This window comes from Mugil cephalus, chromosome 17 (genome assembly GCF_022458985.1).
Source record: "Mugil cephalus isolate CIBA_MC_2020 chromosome 17, CIBA_Mcephalus_1.1, whole genome shotgun sequence".
NCBI classification, from domain to species: Eukaryota; Metazoa; Chordata; class Actinopteri; order Mugiliformes; family Mugilidae; genus Mugil; species Mugil cephalus.
In genome coordinates this window covers 15,888,188-15,909,279 of record NC_061786.1, presented here as the reverse complement: position 1 = coordinate 15,909,279, position 21,092 = coordinate 15,888,188, and the positions used below count along the sequence as shown (strand labels likewise).

At 42.5% G+C, this 21,092-nt stretch overlaps 1 protein-coding gene across 5 annotated transcripts in view; it reads left to right on the top strand.

Moving 5' to 3' along the window:
- The window catches only part of zgc:110158 (uncharacterized protein LOC553590 homolog), a 36,654-nt gene that overhangs the window by 9,941 nt on the left and 5,621 nt on the right, over nt 1-21,092 (top strand). For 2 of the 5 annotated variants that reach the window (XM_047611174.1, XM_047611178.1), the window contains exons 4-17: nt 663-747; nt 12,503-12,592; nt 16,402-16,485; nt 17,649-17,708; nt 17,837-17,903; nt 18,338-18,402; nt 18,681-18,742; nt 19,081-19,126; nt 19,596-19,631; nt 19,750-19,804; nt 20,022-20,092; nt 20,478-20,556; nt 20,652-20,680; nt 20,800-20,901. In XM_047611174.1, coding sequence (XP_047467130.1) covers nt 663-747; nt 12,503-12,592; nt 16,402-16,485; nt 17,649-17,708; nt 17,837-17,903; nt 18,338-18,402; nt 18,681-18,742; nt 19,081-19,126; nt 19,596-19,631; nt 19,750-19,804; nt 20,022-20,092; nt 20,478-20,556; nt 20,652-20,680; nt 20,800-20,901 — 931 coding nt within the window. The remainder of the gene's footprint in view (nt 1-662; nt 748-12,502; nt 12,593-16,401; nt 16,486-17,648; nt 17,709-17,836; nt 17,904-18,337; nt 18,403-18,680; nt 18,743-19,080; nt 19,127-19,595; nt 19,632-19,749; nt 19,805-20,021; nt 20,093-20,477; nt 20,557-20,651; nt 20,681-20,799; nt 20,902-21,092) is intronic. The other 3 variants (XM_047611177.1, XM_047611179.1, XM_047611175.1) reach the window with 2 other exon arrangements.

The window sequence follows — 21,092 nt, the reverse complement described above, 5'->3', positions numbered from 1 at the left end:
TTGCTGTTTCACCGGGTTTAATAGCACTTCCACTAAATCAATGCACAAAGAATGATTCGGTTAGGACCTCTTATACAGGCAGCACGCGGGCAGTTAGCGCAGTTGTTAGCCACGTGTATGTCATTTGTCTACCTAAAGTGTCCAGATACGTCAATGAAGAAACGCGCATTGAAACACTTAACGTGTATGTGTGTCCACTGCTGTTGCGTTTCCTGGTAAGTATCAAACAACGAGGGAAATTCTTCACGATGGCTCCGTTTATCAGGCGTCACTAGAGGAAAGAGCATATTTCAGTGATTAGGCTAACATTGATCTGTTTGGTTAAGTCAGTGTAACGGCAAAAGTGTGGGGTCAACACAAAGACGCCGCTAATCAGAAGTCCATGCAAGTATGGTAATGCAAGCGAGTGTGTGTGTGTGTGTGTACTTTGAGTGAGTGCGAGGTAGATTGAGGGGGCGACACTGGCATTGTGTCCCACTTACAATGATGCTCAAGTGTGTGAGAGGTAGTTTAAGAGCGCCAGGGAGATAGTGGAAGTGTGTGAATGGGTTCTGAATAGCTGTTACACATTTGCTTGTATTGCTTTGTTTGGTAACCTTTGACCTCTTCTCTTCCTCCCAACCCCCCCCTCCTCTCCAAACACCCCACACTCTCCATTTCAGTGTATTCTGGGATTTGTATTGTGCAGCTCCAGACCGAAGGGAGACATGTGAACACTCCAGTGAGGCGAAGGCCTTCCATGACTATGTAAGTGATTGACTCCTCCAACACCTCTTTATTTTCCTGAACATAGAAACATTCATCTATTGTCAACTGTTTATTATAAGACATGGTGGTAGCAACAGGCTGACCATAATATTACAGATGTACCTTTCCCTCGCTACACGTTTCATTTCCAGTTGAGGAATCCCAAACTGTTCCCTAGTCCAATTGAGACATATAATCCCTCTTAACAAATTCTGGCTGCACACCATGGTCTTCTCCCAGTTAGCTGTGCCCATTGGACCTCCAAATGGAGGCTTCCAGGAGGCATCCTCAACAGATCCCTGAACCACCTCAGTGGGCCCCTCTAAGGATGACCCTAGTTGTCCTACGGATGGCGTCCATGAGGCCTTTCTTACAGTCCCTACTTAACGTTCAAGACCATAGTTGAGGCCTTGGTAAATCTAAAGCTTCACCACAGCGGTTCAACGCAGCCTCCGCATTATTTACGCCGAATTGTGCAGAAAAGCGGACGCTGTGGATTATTTTTTTTTTTCCTATGTCTCTGGATGCGCACGTAAACATTTTAATAGCTAGCTCAAGTGTGTAGAAGCATCTTGAAGTGGATGCAGCAGCTGCAGGTAGAGGATTCTCGAGTCTTGTTCATTTGACGTTAGGACATTAGCTGCAAGTTTTACAAGATAGCAGCAAAGCAGACGCTAATTTAACTGCATGTTTCGCCATGTTACTCTTGGCACAGAGTAGGATTCTAATGATTATTTAATTATCAATTCAGTTCTCGGTGCTGTTTGAATTAACTCACAAAAACCTGACGAGAATCCGTTTACCCTGACATGAACCAATCCTGTCAAATAAAGGCAAAATGGCAAAATACTGCATATTAAAATTAAAATTAAAAAAAGTTTTTAAAGTCTTAGCAGCCGTAGGAGGAAGAAGTTCAGTCTCAAGCCGATTCTTTCTTATTTCTTAAGGGCCATCAATAAAGAACTAAACTTGAAGATGATTCAGAAAAATAGAACAACTAAGAGAGATGTTGTGAAAAATAACAAAGAACAAAATGAGTCAGAATTATGAGAAATGGGTCACATTGGCTGTTCTGCTGATTCAAAGACAATTACGAGAGGACATAATATGGTTACTTTGCAATCAGTGTTTCTCTTTTGTTGCAATGTGCAGTGTCACCAGAGCATTATCCAGCCACCTGAAACGTCATCGAAAGGGTACAAAACCGTTAAGCTATCAATATTCCCCAGCTGGCTGCACACAAAGTAAAACGTAGTCGTGCACGAGGGTTTTTCACCTTCTTGTATTCTACCTTTTGTACCAATATTACTTAACATAGAATGACAGGACTGTACAGAAACGCATAATGATCGTTCAAGCTTAAAATTTTAATAGTTTGAATTGAATGAAAGCTTTGTTTCAAACATTTAATACTAAAAAACAAAACAAAGAAAACAACTTTTGAACAATATTAGTCTAACATGTTCGAGAAGGAGTAGGAAGGAGCCTTATGCTTATTTAATTCTGCTCCTTCTCCATTTAATATTTACTTCCTGTAAACTTGTATATCTAGACATATTCAGACCGTCCTTCTTCCCTATACCTGGTGGACGCCACGTATTTATAGTTCCCCCTTAATTCTGATCCGTAGTTTCACTCCACATATAGAAATACAAAAAGTTTTTAATGTTTTACCTTTTTATCAAAGAACCAATGATAGAGTTTTCCATCTTCAGCGTAGAGAGATGAACGTCACTTTTACTTTAAAGATTTACGGACACTCAACATCACTCTTCTCTCTTTGTAACGCATAGTTTCTCTAGGATCACTAGAGCAGTGGTTCTTAAATGGGTACGTGAGATTTAAAATTACATTAAAATAAATAAAAAATAATATCAACTCAAAAATTAGAAAAGATGAACAATGTTTTGTACAGTTTAATAAATAGGACACTGTTGCTAGAATGCTGTGTTTTACATATTTTTTCTCTGGTTAGGGGGTACATCACTGAAAAAACCACTGCGCTAGAGCATATCAAATTATAAACTGTGTTTTCTTTTGCTACGTACGTATAAATTGACCCGACTGCATTGATTTTTAATTCAGAAGTTCAGTTTACACTTAGTGTTTTTATAAGTGTGCATCCTTGAGGAATTATGAGCGCAGAAAAAAACAAGAAATTCTCTATTCAAGCTGCACGTGGAGGTCAAAGGTCGGGGTCAGATGGCTTCCCAGCGTTTGTAAGGATTCAGTGTTTTGCCCAAGGATAGTTGAGCGAGGTGGCGACTTGCTCATTACAACTCCATCGTTCTAATTACAACGTAAAGTGTTGCATTTTTTTTTCTCTCTCCAGCTTGAGGAGAAACTGTAGCTGTAGGCTCTTGTGTGTAAATGTCATCTGTTGTGATTGACATTGTGTGACTGTCTTCAGCCTGTTTCTCTCTGGCCGAGACAGTGTGGCATTGTGTGTGTGTGTGTGTGTGTGTGTGTGTGTGTGTGTGCGCACTGTATAGTGTGGGGAGATAATGGAATAGAGTTCTAATCCGGTAATCCCAGCACTGGGCCGAGGCTAAGCCAGGGATTTGTGTGTGCTTGTGTGTGTGTGTGTGTGTGTGTGTGTGTGTGTGGATGGGGGGCATCTTTGGCAACCGGCCCGTAGAAGGAGGGTGGAAGGGCTCGCATCCTCCTTCCAGTTAACCCTGTGTATAGATGTAGATGGGCGTGCTGCACGGTTGCTTTGCTGTCTGCTCCTAACAGTGATAAAGCGAATGAGACGGGACCGGTTTAATTTTGGCTCCAGCCCCCCGAGGCTAGTCTCTGAGCACGGGTCCTTTTTCTACTGGTTTCAAAAGAATGAGCCAAAAGAAATTTCACCTTCCCTCAAAAGAGTTTTCTCAAGTCTTTTGGGGATTGCTCGATTGCATGCTAACATTTAAGGAACATTATTACAGTTTCCTCCGCTGGATGCAGAGACATGGCAGAGGGTTTTGGTTACAGTCAAGGCTATTTTTTCCAGATGTCTGGTTACTGGTTATATAAGTAATACAGGGGTTTTGCTAGTTAACATTAGAAAAATGCAGCCTTACAGGGTTTAACAGTTCCACAGAACTGAATTTTCCCCGCATGTACAGATTCATATCATTATTTTTGACATGCTTTTAATTGATGTCTTTAAACAGGCTTTTGTTTAATTGATAGCTTAACAGGCCTTTTAATACAGTGTTTACTCGCCATCTAATTTTGATTCGACTGTTTTTATTTGACGACACAAATGTGAAGTGGGACCGCGAGGAATTTCGTGTTACTTCCGTCTGTTTATGTTGAGTTGTGTCACTTGCACGCCTTCTATTAATCTCTATTAATTTTAATTGGCATGCATGTTATCTCCCGCTTTAATTATACAACACGTGTTACATTATTCAAACATGTTGTACGTCGGTTAATTTGCTGGTTTGATTAGAAGTGTGAAAGCAGCGTAAAGGTTTTACTTTTTTTTTTTAATTTCCTTTCCTTCCTTTTTTTTTTTTTTTTTAAACTTTTCCTGGATGTTTGCGTTTTTTCTTTTGTTAAGTTCAGTTGTCTGCATTTCCTTTGGGGAAATTTGTCAGCAGCGTTGCGAGCCAGATGTTGGGTGATGAGGCCGTTTGCATGAGAGGTGAATAGCTCGATCAATTCACTCGGTTCTTAAATATGTTGCCAGTGCGCTGTGAAATTATATTTATTTTCTTATTTAGTTTCAAAAGAAGTTCCTCCTTTGTAATGACTTGTAAGTGGGTGTGCAGGTATAGTGTTAAATCACAGCCACCAGCTGTTAGTGTTCAGTCTCAATCTGCAGATGTGTTGCTTCAGATTTTGTGAGGCTCTTACTACTTTTTTTTTCACTCTTTCTTTACACATCTGCCTACATTTATCACTTTTCCCTCTCTCCTTCTCTGCTCTTCCTCTCTCTCTCATTTGGTGCAACTTCTGCCTCTCCATAGCATGTTTTCATGCAGCTTGCGGTTTCTCCACGACACCCCCACATCTGCATCTCCCTTCCCTGCCCCCCCCCTCCTTCCTCTCTGTTCCCGTTCTTCTCCCCACACCTCTTTTCTTTTTCTTACCATCCTTCTCCACTATATACCTCTTAACTCTCTCTTTCACCGAACACACCAGTCCGCCCCCTCTCATCTCACTTGGCTTATCGCTCACTCCCTCTCTCCGACTCCCTTTCTCTGTTCCCCGACCCTCTCCTCCTTCCCTCCCTCCCTCCCTCCCCATCTACCACTACTGCCCCTGTTCCTGAGAGAAGATTGATTGGCTAATCTAGATGTTTACCCACAATGCCTAGTAGCGCTGAGGAGGAGAGGGCAGTGTAGGCAACGTGCAGACACAACCGAGAGACAGTTGTGGTATTTGTGAAAATGAATGTCTGCGAGCAAATGTCAAAGCAGAGAGAGTGAGTTTTTTCTTTATATTTTAGACATAAAGATATATATACACGAATGTGAAATTCATATTATCCGATTAGCATATAAAACAATGTAATCAAATGGCAAACAATACAAAACATCACTTTTTGGTGTGTTATGGGGCTTTTCTTAACTGCAGTTCAGCTCTGTTCTTATTAATGCACCTTCAGACGATGATGCACCAATCATGTGCATCCTGGTCATCACATCAGCCATAATCAGGCTATTGATGACAATCTGTGACTTGGTTTTTCTGAGTTGCCACTAGTTGGATATCCAACGGATGATTCTGCCAATACGTGGCAAAATATCTCTGTGAGGCCGATTATTGTGCAGTTCTGTATTCTTAGCGACGGTTTGTAGCTCTTTCGAGCTTCCTACCCTCCCAGCTAATGGCGGCTCTTCCGGTTCCTCCTTTCAAATGAGACATCTGCCACCTGCTGGGCTAAGACAGATGCTATCAGCTACCTCTTAGGCCATGTTTAGAAAAATGAAAAAAATGAAATATGGAGCCTGTGCGGTTCCTTTTTTTTTCATTCAAGTGAACAGCCTGATACGAACGTGACGATGTCACCCCCCCTTTAGCCCGCTACGACTTATGTCAACATTAATGGTGGACTACAGGCTTGTGATGGTGTTGCATTAGATATTGACCCTTGCTGGTTGGCTACGTCAATATATGCTGTTGCTTTGCTACTACGATGAGCTAAAAAAGGATTACGAACCATAATCGGGTTTGATGCGCATGCGCCACCTCCTCTTCTTCTTTTTTTCAGTTGAGGTCTCTAGCAGAAGCAGCGCCACACATAGGCCGGGCATATATACTACAGCCTTTCTACAGCTGGACGTGGTTTTGCAATTTACGGAGAAATACTTGTTTCGACGCCAAGAAAAAAATAACGCAGAAAAAAGGATTGTTTTTGTACGTGTGAACACGGCCTAAGAGTTGTGTTCAAGCGCAACTTTCTTAGTCCAGACACAAGATGAGGGGTCGTTACAGCCAACTTTTGTTTCTGGAAGTAAACATCCAACAGTATAATATAGAACGATAATAATTATTTCAAGTCATGATCTGACCGTATAGAAATGGAAAATCAGTCTCGCGTTACTCCTAAAACTTGATCTATTTCCTTTCACTGACTCCCCAGGAAGTGAATGATTGCTCTATCTGCCAGAAGTGCCCTATCCTGCTGCTTAACTTAACTTCTTGCCTGTTTTGTCTATCTTCCCTTTGGACAACTGCTGATTTTATTGCTTTTAGAAAAGAAGTACAGAGTACAATCCATAATCAGGTTTGTTAAATTCCTCCTCCTCCTTGAGTTAAAGCTATATTCAGCTCCACAATAGTTCTTATTCTCTTCATATTCTTGTCTTTCTGGTCCTTCTGCCTTCTCTCCGGAGCGTTGGCTAAGTGGATGTTGTGTCTGCTGCATGTATTAGTGCTGTCATCCGGTGGGTGCGCACGCGCTTGTATGCGTGCGCAAACCAGCCCGTCTGGTTCAGTCCTGCTACCTTGGCAGCGGCTTTTTGGGGAAGCGGTCGGTGCACACGTTGTGCCAGTTTCCAAGACCAGCTGGGGTTTTTAGGAGATCTCGTCCGCTGGTGTTTGTGCGTGTGCATTTGTTTGTCAGACGTGACGGAGAGAGTAGCAGCCATATCCTGTTGCTCCAAAGCGAAACACACTGTTTTGACTGGGCTGATAAATTAGCTAGATCACCACAGTCAGCTGTTTTTCTTTCTCTCGCTCTCTCTCCACACTCTCACTGTCTCCCACTCTTACCCCCCCCCCCCCCCCCCTCGATTTCCTCTCCCCCTCTCCGTGCGCTAAGGACAGCGGGTCAAGGAGACAGTGATGAGGTACATATCAGTGTGAACCAGAATGTAGATTAGTACCTCTCCAGGCAGGGACACACATAAATACAGACACACACACATGGATACATTCGCTGTCTCTTCCCACCTCTCCCCTTTCTCCATCCAGTGTTTATGTCTCTGTCTTTATCCCTGTGAAAGGTATCAGGCGGAGGTCAATAATGTGTTGAGCACTATTGATCTGTCCGGTAGGTGCTATGGGTGAGAGAAGGGGAGAGGGAAATGGAGAGGGAGGGATCAATGCTATTCTGTGTAGTCCATCTACATACGGTACTATGCCAGGCAGTTAGCTTATTAGTGGTAGATTGTGGGTTCGCACCGAGGAGGGAAATAAAGGACAACACTGCGCCCTCAAATCTCCATGAAGATTAGTTTAAAATATTTTGCCATGGATGAGGTGACTGTATCTCAATTAAAGCTGAGTGAATATTTAACATTAAGACCAAATATTGTACCTTTTATAATCAGCATACCTATCACTGTCAATTTTTTTTATTATAATGCACGTTTAAGTTACTGCACAATCACTTACAAAAACGAGGAAATGGAAGAAATTTTAGGTTCAAAATTAAAATGCATGATTAAATTAATTTTAAAATAAATTAGTTTCAAGACAGGTTATGAAAGCTGACTGTGTCTGGGCCTGTCCAACATGCGGAGACAGATTTTGGGGAGGGGGGCCTGCAGCCGCGGCGACATGATCTCCCCTGTTATTGAAACCTTGTTCTTGGAACAACCAGAAACAAGTGGTCATCAGACCTGGGCGACTTTACTGGGATGTGCAGTTGCAGGATAACTTTGGGCCAATCAAATCAAAACAATGAAATCTCAGAATTGATCCAAAGACTTTGTGGAAGTTAGTGAAGGGAGGCCCATGTAGGGGAAATGAACACCTGCAAGAGTTCAATAATCTACATCAGTTAGTCTGCATTAGTCTTCTCTATCAATTGTCAGGACTATAAAATGTCTTCAACATCTTCAGGGGGTGCTTTGTGATCGAATATACTTGATAATTGAACGTTAATTGATTTTTTTTTTAGAGCTGTATAAACACAGAAGTGGTGATAGGAAAGCGAGGAAAGCTTCCAACAAACATTCTCAAGCAGAGCCAAACGAGGGACGCTGCTATTACAGTAGCCCACCACACCGCCTACTTGTGACGTGTGTGTGTGTGTGTGTGTGTGTGTGTGTGTGTGTGTGTGTGTGTGTGTGTGTGTGTGTGTGTGTGTGTAGCGTGCAGCAGAGAGAAACAGGAAGCACGAGGAGGGAAAGTGGGATGACATTCACAGAGCTCCCTGTTGACCGAGGCAAACAATTAAAGTGTTGGTCTGAGGTTACAGAAAGAGAAACCTGCGCGCTGGCTGTTAAAATACCAGCAAACCATAGTTACGTTCCTACATTTTAAGTTGTGTAGATTAGCTTTTAGTTCTTCAGTTAGTGGAGCAGTCGGTAGATTTTTAGAGGTTATATGATACTGTATTGAAATTAAAATAAATGCTAAAGGTAGAAGTTCTTCATCCAGAGTTCATGTACTACATGAGCTACACTTCAGGTCTGTGGTATTACTGATGGTCAGGTAACGTATAAAAAAAAACCCTTACCTAATATTATTTTTGTGCAGATGTGGCTCCAGGATGTTTGACACAGTGTTAGTTCAACGCTGCCAAGGAAGGCCATTAAAATATAGTTTACAGTTTAAACAGTGTAAATATTCCCAAGCATTTGAAAATGTGTCCCGTGGGTTTTGTTGAACTTTCAGCTGGCTTCAATGAAAGAAACATATTATTCTCCTTCCTGCTGCCATGTCAGGCATTAAAGCTCTTCCAATTTGTGTTGCCACCCGGTGCTACTCCTTCATTTGCAGATTTTTTTTTTTTTTTCTTTTTCGTGCTTTATGAAGTAAGGAGAAAATGAATAATTCAACTTCAAAAAAAAAAAAAGAAAAAGCCACGTCTGTTTTATCAACTAATTAGTGCAGCACTAATGTCTCCTGTGGAACACTGTCTTGTTTCTTTACATAAAGGTGCACACTTGTCTCGATAGCTGCGTCTTATTTGTGCATTAGCTGTCATTGTTTACCTGCAGAGATGCCAACTAGACAAATTCCTTCAGATTTACTTTCTCTGTGAGTTGCGTGTTTCTGATTCAAGGTGCTTGTCTTTTATTTATTTATTTATTAATTTTTTGACTGTCTCTGGCTTCTTGAGCACAGAGTTGAAATTTAAAGGTAGATATAAACAGCACTGTGTCTATATAAAAACTAAGAGAGCCCCGTTGGATCTTTTTTTTTTTTTTTTTTTTTTTGTATTTCCGCAGGCCAGTTGGTTATAATAAACCTCTACTGCATACTAAATCTACCCTCTTCTTCGCTGGTGGCTCAATCTGCACGCATTCATTTTCAATCAGCAAATTGGGGAACATCTGAGCAGATAAATGGTCGTTAGTTGTCCATAAAAATATTGTGAGCAAATGATTGATTGCAAACTGAAATCTCGCTTTTTGTTGCATTTAATTCTTTGCAGTTTTTTTTTCTCTCTCCCTCCTCTCTCCTCATATTTTCTCCCTTTTCTGTCTCGTATCTTCCGAGTCACTCTCTCGATCTCACTCTCTCCTGCATCTTCTTATTCTCTCTCTCTCTGCGCTCCTGGAGCGGGGGATGCCAGGGGGACAGAGTGCAGATAGGACCTGTCTCCATAGCAACAGCTTCTGCAAGCTGCTGACACCCTACTGAGGGGGGAGAGGGGGGGGGGGACTGAGGGGAGGAGAGGTTGTGATGGGGAGGAATAGTATAGGGGTTGGGGCACAGGGAAGGTGTGCGTGTTTGTGTATGTGTGCATGCGTCAGTGTGCCAAAAAAAAAAAATGAGTTGGGGGTCGGGGGAGAAAAGATTGAGGGAAAAGTGTGCAGAAGAAGAAGAAGAAGAAGAAGAAAGGAGGGAGGATGGAAAAGGAGGCAGCCGACCCTGCTTCTTCCCCAGGGACTCAGTGGCCTGCTCATGTTCACTAGCAGAATTAGCATAAAGATGGGGGGAGGTGTGTGATTCTTCGTTTTTTTTTTTTTTTTTTTTAATGTGTGTTGGTTTCAGATAGGAGAAGAAGGGCAGCGGGTGTATTTGTGTATATGCGTGTAATTGGTAGTATGCGTTGTTGTCCAAGCATACAGAATGTGTCACATGGACATAATGTGTTCGTTAGGTGTGTGTGTGTGCTGGTGTGTCGGTGGATGTGCACATTTACGTGTGTGTGTGTTTGAGAGTGACTCCCTCCCCTGGGTCTTAAACCCCCTCCCTGTTCTGGTCCTGTAGCCTGCGGTTCTCCCCTGTCTGCTGTTCTGTACCGAAGGGCTGCACTTTATGAGCCTGTGATGCAACTCTTTGTGTGTCTGTGTGTGTGTGTGTGTGTGTGCGAGAGACGGAGAGAGAGATTGCGCGTCCATGTGTTTGCGTGAATGTGTGCATGTTTGTTCCGGCTTGCTTATGTAAGCACTTTGAACATGCGTCTCCTTCTGTGTGTGTGTGTGTGTGTGTTGACAAGAATACAGTTATATCATATTTAACTCCCGGCCTGGATCACCCCCCACCCTCCTCCCCCACCCCCCCACCCTTTCTATTCTGGATTCTAGTTTTGTTCTTCGTGTTGTTTGACTGACATAAAGAGGACTAAAAACAGTTGTGCTGTAACATGTTGTAATAGGATTAGCATTAGTTCAGCAGCTGCTCTCATTATCTTTAAGTGTTACAGATGTTTGTTGCTTTTAAACATTTCTGCCTTCTGCCTCTCTGGACATTAAACGACATTTAATGCTTCCTCAAATTAGAATCTACATAAGCTCTTTGTGAAATTCATCATGTGCTACTATTGTTTGCAATGAAGTCAAAGCAAAGGATTTACTACAAGGCTAAACTTTACTAAAATCTCAACATCCAACCTTCAGCAGCACAGGTGTCAAACACACGGCCCAGAGGGTCTAATATGGCCCACAGCAATGAATTTACAAAGTGCGAAAATTACACAGAATACTGCAATTTTACCAATGAAAGTAGCTTTTAGTCCTAATTTGTCCACTGTTTCAGTCAGAGAAGCGGACAAAAAACAGCAATGAGCCCAAATTACACTTATTTTTCCTTCCTAATTTACTTGTTCTTGTTCTTCTTTGCACTAAAACAAATGGAAGACATCTTTAACCCACTTAAGGAACCCTAACCCATCTGAGATTAAATTGTGCTGTATGTGGCCCCCAAACTTCTACAGGAAGTGCCAAACTGCAGTTCCCCAAATGGCCACTTGAGGCCTGCTCCAAAAGTGGGTCAATTCCCATTGACTTCCATTTTTAAAACACCCAACTTCTTACAACAAAACTGCTTTTGTCTTAATAACTAATTGTCATTACAACTGTACACGTGTATAATATGTGTTAATATTAATGAGGCTTTAAAGTTACACATATTTAAGACCATGGGCACTTGGAATGACTGGTGGCTGCCATCACAGGTCATTAGCGAGCCTCATCCCCACTCCCCACTTCAATTTTGTGTGTTAGCCAGAAGTCAGACTCTGCCAATATGGCAACATCCAGTGTCAACCCGCATTAAGCTTCAAAACAGCTCTTCAGGAATTCGATGGCTGATGGCACATTTTATTCATCCGTCTTCATGAAGATACAGTAAAACTTACTTTGGATATAAATAAAACTTCTCACAGTCTTTTAATTGAGAAGGAAACAAGAACTCGGTTAATTTGCACACGACTTTTGACTGTGTTTAAATTGTTGCTTTTATATTTTATATGTTTATGCAGTAGCTTATTGTTTATGAAAATACACTTCAGATTTTTTTTTACATCTGTTCTTTTCTTTGCAAACTCCAATGCAAATACTCCAGGAAAGGTGCATATCAATTGAATTTTTGTAGAGGGGAGCTCATCATGGCGTTTGGTGGAAAGATGTTACCCAACATCAGAAATGTGTTTTTATAGGAGAAGAGTTATATTGAATATGCCAACTGCGTCATAGTCACAACAAACTACAGTATAATTTGGCTTTAACAGGACAGGGCTGACTCAGTCTTCTCTCTTTTCTTTTCTCTTTATGGTCCTTTCTCCTCTAAAGCAAGTGAAATTAGTTCTTCCTGAACCTTTCCTCTTTGCTTCTCTTTCTCCATTCCTGTCAGTGTTATAGAGATGAGTTGGCAGTTTAAATTTTGTAATAGAAAATCATTTGAATTAACAAATTTTAAATGGGAGGTGGGATGGGGGGAGGCGGGGGGGGCTGTGATTCCAGATTGCAGGTGCAGACACTGCCCCCTTTAGTCACCGGGTGGCCAGTGCATCATGTACATAAATATTACTGTATACCAATAAAACACACACACACACACACACACACACACTAATGCTCACATGGGACGCACCACATTTACCCACAGCTTGACCACAGCTGTTATCTGTGTTTTTCAGAGCGCGGCGGCGGCGCCCAGCCCTGTGATGGGCAACATGCCCCCCAACGAACCCATGCCAGGTGGTCCCATGCCCCCAGGCTTCTTCCAGGTATGACCGACCCCCTTCTGTGCATCACCTCCAAACCCACTCTTTTTTTTTTTTAACCTCAGCTTATATCTCTCGTCTCTCATTCATCCATTTCCGACCCACGCCCGAAAAGACAATGCGTTATTCTTTGACTTTTTGCTCCTGCACTACAACCACGTGAGGAATCACTAAAATGGACAAATTCTGATTAAAAAAAAAAAAGAAACTTGGTTTTTATCTTTGCATGTCCGCTTTGAATCCACAACCAAGAAAAAATTAACTTCTGTATTTACATCACTTTCATAATCCCAGCTCAGGAAATTACGATTGGTTTGTTTTATTGGTGTGTGGTTATTACTGTACCACCTCTTTCAAGATCTTTTATTATTTTGTGAACTTTGAAAACTTACTCTCCACATTCGTAACAATACATTAGATAAATAACCCAAGTTTGAATTGGTTTAACTTTTCTAAACATGTTTTTTTGCATGGCTTTGATGAGTCAACAATGCTTTATTTAATGTCTCGTTATTATCAGATTTTAAAGTTTGCCAAATATCAATATTCACGTTGCATCAGACTCCACTAATTAAGCATTTCACTGTACAGGTAATAACGGAGGCTTCAGATTGGGCCTCCAGCTTCTATGTCCTTATTTTCCTCACATTTTTCCAAACACTGTTTATTCCTCTCTCGATACGTACACCCACCAGAGCCTCTGAAGCACACACTGTTCATTCATCTGTGGCTCTTCTCTCGCTGGGCTGCCGTTCAACCGATTTGTGATTCAGCCGTCCTGTATTCACCCTCTCTCCACTCCTCCATCTCCATCTCCGTCTGTCTCTGACCTGTCCCGGCGCTGTGAAGGGAAAGGTTTTAGTGTGGGAGATGGCTGTCTGAAGAGTGGAAGAGAATGAGGCGCACGAGCGGCGCACAGATGCATGTACAAACACACGCGAGCGCGCACACGTTGGCAAACAAAAACACACACAATCCTCGGTGAGGCGGTGGTGTGATGGACAGCGCTGGCATTTGGCAGGAGGCACGATAAGGTGGCGGAGAAGAGTAGGAGCGAAAAAAAGCGAATGACACAATAGAGAGGGAGTAAGAAGAAGAAGAAGAAGAAGAGGGTGAGTGGAGGAGGAGGAGGAAGAGGAGAGAGGTGCGTGAAAGATCAGAGCCACCAGGTTTTGTGGCCCAGTGTTTGTTTCTGTGGCTACCTACCGCCCCATTGTTTGCTGGCTGAGAGCGATGATGGTGGTGGACTAGTGAGAGTACGACTGCGAAGAAGCAAGGGAAAGGGGGGGGGGGGGGGGGGGGGGGGAGAGGAGGAGAGGGTGACAAGAGACGCATGGAAGTGCTATTTTTAACATTGGTGGGGGAGTGAGATTGGGCGAGGGTTTGTGTGTATGTTGTGTTGTGTGTGGACCTTATTGTAACAGGAAGCTTTTCCATTCAAACATGATTCATGCTCATCGTTGAGGCAGAGTGTCGTCTGAAATGTTTCTGATGTGAATGTTAGACCTTGAGACCGGAAGAATACCTTTTCTGTCACAACATTAAATGCAACACGAGCAGCTGTGTGAAAATCTGATCAAAGGATTAAGAAAAGCGGGACGTAGGAGCTGCAGAGACGACTTCAATTACGGATTTCTGTTTGTTTGTGTTAATTGATGAGGTCTTTTCTCTATATGATGTCAGATTACAGCTGTTTCTTGAAATTAATCTCCGGGAATATATTTCACCCTCATAAAGTTCTATATAACTTTTCAGAAGTACAGGAAGTTTGGAGGTGTGGCTTGCAGTGCTGAACTTTTCTCATTGGTCGAGCACTTAACAATATTTTTTCCCCTGCAATGACTTGTAAAATCTTTTCGCTCACGAATCTGCGTTGCTGCTACTGATCGTTCCTTTTTTTATTTTTTTTTTCTACTGCTGAATAACACATTTGCAAAGCTGTAAATCTGCAGCTTCCTTTCCATGTGTACTGTTGCACCAATGCTTTATGCGCAGTTTTTGTTGTATATTCTTATATATTACTGCCCCTCACTGGATTGTAGGGGAGCAGTGTAGTCAAGAAAACTAGGTTCTTGCCGCTAAAGTTCCTGGTTCCTTTGAGTGGAAATGTGGCTGATATTGACAAATACCCACGCTGGTGTCTGAGAGCACTTTTACAGATGTCTTGTTTAGCGTGGCCCACAGCTCAAAGTCCAAAGATACTTGGCTTACCACAAAAAGGGCGTATAATTTTCTCTTGATTGATTTTCTTTTGGAAAGGTTGATCTTATAAATTTGGGTGACGCAGCTTTAAAAACTGTTTCTTTGTCATCCCAGTCAACAGCAAAGTTGAGTTTCACCGCTACCAATCGCATTCTTTCAACTGTGTCGTCTTTTAGCAGCACAGCAAATCTTCACGCTCTTAAATGTGGTGGTGGAGGAGCGACAGTGCTGGTGTCAGATCAGTTTGCATAAACTCTCGGAAGTTGTATCTGAAGAGAAGAATTTGGTGAATTACTCCCTGTTATCAACCAGATGGATATTCGCAGTAAGCTTTTTGTTACTTGACCGTCTCTGATAGCGGCTGCTGCTGTAAGCCAGAGGAGCAGCTAATCATTGTTATTGATTAATATGTCCATTACTGTCTTGATTAATCTCTCGGTTTATAAAATGTCAGAAAATTGTCCATGTGAGAAGCTCAAACTGTCTGGAATAAGTGAATCTGGCTTTGGATTAAATAGTGATTCGTCAATTATCTAAAGCGGTTGATTCAGCTAATTGGTTAATTGACTAACCTCGCCTCTAATACTGACACATTACCAAAAAAAAGGTACTGAGACTCGATATCCATTCCTTCTGACCTCGTGTTTATATATTGAACGTTGCCATTTCTGAACCATCAGATGTGAAGGCTTGGGATGGATATTATATATATTTTTTACCATCAGAATCAGTATCTGGCTTTTGTACTGTAAGTACATATACATGCATACTCACTGAGGTAATCAATGCGTGTTGTCTTTGTGTGTGTCCGGATGCCTAGGAGGGATACATGGAAAATTCCACTTACCATTTGCGAAACATCCAGCCTTAGTTTTTTTTTTTTTTTTTTGGTTTCCTTTTTTTTATGCGGACAACTGGAAAATGAGAAAAGTAAAGAATTGCAAGCGCTGACGGTGATAGAGCAGAAACAGAGAGACTGTTGTTGCATAATGACTTATTTATTAGAGGTCATTAACCTCTTGTCTTGGGGTGAGATGTCGGGAATAACGCAGCGGTCTGTCGGAGGAAGGAGCGGAGGAGCTCACAGGAGCGTGATTTTATTATGAAGCAGGCAGGAAATAAAACTTTCAACCTTTACTTGTTTTTGTCGGTATCATCTTTCTGGTTTGAAGTTGCCACTAGTGCCCGTCCTGCTGCTGCTGCCTGTTCCTGTTGCATAGAGCCTTTGGCAATACTGCCCCCATGTGGTTCAGAGGGAGACCGATATGACGGTTATGATTAATACTGTTTTCTGGCAGCTTGTTTTGACTTTTTTTTTTTTTTTTTTTTAATCGTGCATATATTGTTGAGGAGTATCTTAATTAACAGCAGATTTTAGAGGATTTGCCCAAAAACGTGCAGCTTTTTTCCACTTTCCTGCATCTACCTCCTTAAACTGAAGGATCCCCACAGACCTTACTCCCCCCACTCCCCCCCCCCTCTCCTCCTCCTCCTCCCCCTTCTCCCATCATCCTCCTCTTTCTTATAATTTTGACGGGGTAATTCCTCCAGGTGTAAACCCACATTTTGCCCCCCTCCCCTCTCTCTGATATCGCTCTTCTTTCTTAAAGGGACCACCCGGCTCTCAGCAGTCCCCCCATGCACAGCCCCCCCCACACAACCCAAGCAACCCCATGATGGGACCCCATGGCCAGGTAAGATGCAAAAAACTTTCTCTCAAACACCAATCACTCTTTCATCCCCTCTTAAAAAAAAAAAAAACTCCCCCACTTCTCACCCACACACAACCTTTTCCTTCCCATTCACAACTTGCACACTTCTTCTCCTACCCTTGAGCTCTGCAAGCTCTCGTTTTGCTCTAACTCCCCGTAGATGTCAGCCCTCCCAGTTGCAAGCTCTTTTTTTATATATATATATATATGAAAGCCGAGCATCCAGAGGCAGCAGGGCCCGCTCCTCTTCAAGGCCCAGAATCGTCTGTCCCTGTGTGGGATGAATAATTCACTCCTTGCCCCTCCCCTGGAGCAGCTTGTGGGGGGTTGCACGCTTATCTTCTCCTCCACTCTTAACACACACACTCACACACACACATGCACAACTCCCCTCCCCCCCTGCTTACTTGTTCTAGCACCTTATAAATAAAACAGGGACAGGCACTATAAACACGTCACATGTATGTACAAAACCCGGTGGGTACTTTCTGCACATATAGGCCAGTGGGAAGTTTAACCGGATAGTCGTATGTTCACAAACTTGCACCTTCAGCCGCTGTGTGTTTCAGCACTTATCCAGAACAGTAGCTACAGATGCCACTGTGGAGGTAAAACTAGCCTTTGCCCATTAACTGCGGCAGCTCAGCTCTTGATTCTTGTGGTTTTTGGTTTCCTCCTTGTGTGCGAGAGAGTGTGGACATGCTTCCGCTAAGGTTTTGAACGGTGTTGTTGGCCTGAGGTGTCTCTAACTACGCCAGGCAGACCACAGGCCGAATCAGCTTACACCACAATGAGAGCAGGCAGGCTGAGCAGGGAGCTGTGTGAGCGCTGCCTCTACACTCACACAGACACACAAATCCGTGCTTCAAGTGCGTATTGTTGGTGTAAGCGGCCGGTGTTAACGGTCATAAAACAGATTCTCGTTTCCGGGGCTGATTTGTTGCTGATTTTGCATTTTTCCAGAGTCATCCTCCATCCTGTGTCCATCTGTGTGTCCTCAGCTCTGCTTCCGTTTGAGTGCTTTTGGATTTATCAATAATTGAAATGTCGTTTTCTCTGTGTCCCACCCTCGATTCCTCCTCCTCCTCCTTTTTTTTTTTTTTTTTTATCTTACCCCCTTCCTTCCCTGATTACTTTTTCTGCAGCCGTTTATGTCACCGCGGTATCCAGGTGGACCGCGTCCTGCACTCCGCATGCCAAATCAGGTACTAAACAAGACTTTGGTTTCAATTTCGGGTTGATTTTTTTTTTTCCTCACGCTTTGAGGACGATTTTGCCAAGATTATGCCAGTATTTTCATGAGTGTCTGGTTTCTTCTCCTCCTCCTCCTCAGCCTCCTGGTGGAATCCCAGGATCTCAGCCACTCCTGCCAAACAGTTTGGACCCAACAAGGCCGCAAGGTAACGTCCTACGATAATACAGCTGTAACTAATGATTACTTTTAAATTTAGTTGTAGATTTAATAAAGTATGCATTTCTTAGAAAGTTGCATAATTGTTGGACATTTAAATACACGTACAAACCAAACTACCCATACCTACAAATATTTAATCAGTTTTTAATGAATCAAATAACAAACAATCAGGACAAAGCAAATTTTGTGGATTTCCTGCAAACTGAATTACTTTAAACTGAACACTTGTGGGTGTGTCTGGCGGAGGAAAGGGGTCTTTGGTGATTTTAGCTGCAGATCAGAGCTTCATGAGGCCAGAGGGTTACAACTAATGTGATTAGGATAAAGCGTTGTCTGTGGAAAGCATTAACTCCTGACTTTAAGAGACGAGACATATGTGGATTGACGTGTGTGTGTGACTGTGGGCGTCTGTGCTTGCAGGACATCCTAACATGGGTGGACCGATGAGAATGAACCCTCCTCGAGGAATGGCCATGGGCCCACAGGTATGACGCATCAGAAACTGAGTCAGCACGCGCAATAACTGAATGTTAATTAAAATCTGATGAGCCAGTTTCTTCGTTTGGTAATAGATTCTGCGAATGCACTCGAGCTCTTTATTACTCTCTCAGAGCGCAGGCTGTTTATGATTTGATGTACGCGTCACGCTTGTGATTATATTGCTTCTAAACGCAGCTAAATGAAGACAAACACATTTTTTTGTCGAGAATTAGTAACTTTGCACGGCATCTTTTGACAGTGTTTTTAATGTCTCTTCTCTCAGAATTACGGAGGCATGAGGCCTCCCCCCAACTCCATGGGCGGCCCCATGCCAGGAATGAACATGTAAGTCCACGAATGTAGCATCATAGCATCGGTTTACAGGTAGCTTTAGCAGCTAGCGATCACAATGTCATGATGCTTTATTCACTGCTTTGATTCTTATTTATAAGATGTTGAAGTTGTTTTTGTTTAAAAGCCAAAGGATTAACAGATTATTTTTAATTTCCATGTACTGATAACTATTTACCCCTTTAGCTACACCTTTGCATCCTGTAAAATGAAATATTTTGTTATCATATTCACAAAGCAGGTTAATCTCTTATCTGTAACCGTGTCTTTCTATTTATTCTTGTCGTACTCTCACACTCTTCTGCTTCATTTTCATTTTTTTTAACCCCCAGGGGTCCCGGAGGTAGAGGGCCTTGGCCTGGACCTAATGCCAACTCTGTGAGTCGGAAGTCCTTTGCATTTACACACTAAACACATACACTGTAGCTGGTGGATGAAATACTTGGAACATCCCCTCGTTTTTTTTTTGTTGTCCAGCTGCTCCACACAAGCCTGTTGCTTTCAGTCAACCTCATTTACGAAAAACTATATATAAACAAAAGATAAAAGTAATTCATCATTGCGCTTGAACTGTGCTGTTAATTGTACATTTGGTGTTTGTCAAGAGGTTGCAGTTGTGATGAAACTTTTGAAGTAAAAGTATTTAAAGAGATTGCTTGATTTGCAAAAACATCATATTTATAGTAACAACCACAGCAGATTTTTTGTTTCAGAACTACTGTTCTGTCTATATTGTCTCCACAATAGCTGTGCATTTCTACCACTTCAGGAGTTTTGTATCTGTTTTATTTGACTGCTTGGTGTTGACACTCGTATCTGATTATTCATTTCATCTCTCCCCCTGCAGATAGCCTACTCCTCCTCATCTCCAGGAAACTACGTGGTGAGTTCAAATCTATAAAAAGCAGCTTTCTAGAGTAGAGTGTAATTTGTATTAATGAATACATTCTTCACGTTTTGTTGAGTGTAATATTAAAGCTTTGTCGTTGATTGATCCTCAGGGTCCTCCAGGCGGAGGAGGTCCACCTGGAACTCCCATCATGCCCAGCCCAGGTGGTGCGTCACCTAACTATGTCCCCAGCACTAACACATGTCTCACAAATAGACACCGCCCTCATTTCCTCACTAAACAAGCATGAATGTGCCCCCTCATGTTTCACATCTGCTTTGTCTTTTCATGTTCAATTCATTCAGTTCATAATCTGGTAAAATCTTCATGAGGAAGAATAATTTCTGTGACGTTGTGTAACTCTAATGTGTGTGTTTCCTTTAGACTCGACTAACTCCAGTGAAAACATCTATACAATGATGAATCCTATCGGACAAGGAGGCAACAGACCCAATGTGAGTCTCTGTTCTGTGGCGTCATTTTAGACGTTTAACTGTCCGGGCTTGTTTCAGCTTCATGCCGATTCTGGATTAAAATAACAGATTGTCATTGTCATGATTAAAATAACAGACTCGCTCACAGGATATAATCCAGCTCAAATAGGGCTTATAATCACATCACTGGGCTCCAGTACAGTTCAGCATTAGAGAAACATAATGCTGCCACGCTGAGCTCAATAAGAACCGACTGGAAATGGACCAGGGAGAATCAATTAAATACTCCCAGCTTCACCTCCAGCTCAAAGGATCACAATTATGTAAAAAAAAAAAAAAAAAAAGGGGTCAAGAGAATAACTTGAACAGCTCATTCATGAGGCTTGTTACACATCTTTTTCACCAGTTTCCAATGGGACCTGGGCCTGACGGGCCGATGGGAGCAATGGGAGCCATGGAACCGCACCACATGAATGGATCACTAGGTGAGTGCCAAAAAAAACAACTCGCTGACAAATAAAACTGTGCTTCATTTTAAATTAGGCTTACCATAAAAATGTTTCTCCCTTCACCCCCTCAGGGTCTGGGGACATGGACGGGTTGCCAAAGGTGAGTGAATCATCTCTTGTTTGGAGTTTTCTTGCCAGTTAAAACATCATCTTTACAATCTCTGTGAATAGGGGGAAGTTGATGACTTCATTTGTATGTCTTGCCCTCTCTGCCCCCAGAGCTCTCCTAATAATATGGGGGGCATGAACAACCCTCCGGGAACGCCGAGAGACGACGGCGAAATGGGCGGCAACTTCTTGAACCCATTCCAAAGCGAAAGTGTAAGTAGAGTGAGTGAACGACATCTCACGACCCTTAACAGTTCTCCTTCACATCCTGACATAAACCAGTGGAAGAATGCAAGCAGAGGGTTCGTCTGTTTTCTGTAACACTGATCTCAGGCTGTTTATAATGTTGTAAGATGTGTCCCTTTTTCATTTAGTCACTAGCAGGGTAGCTTTTCATCCGACAC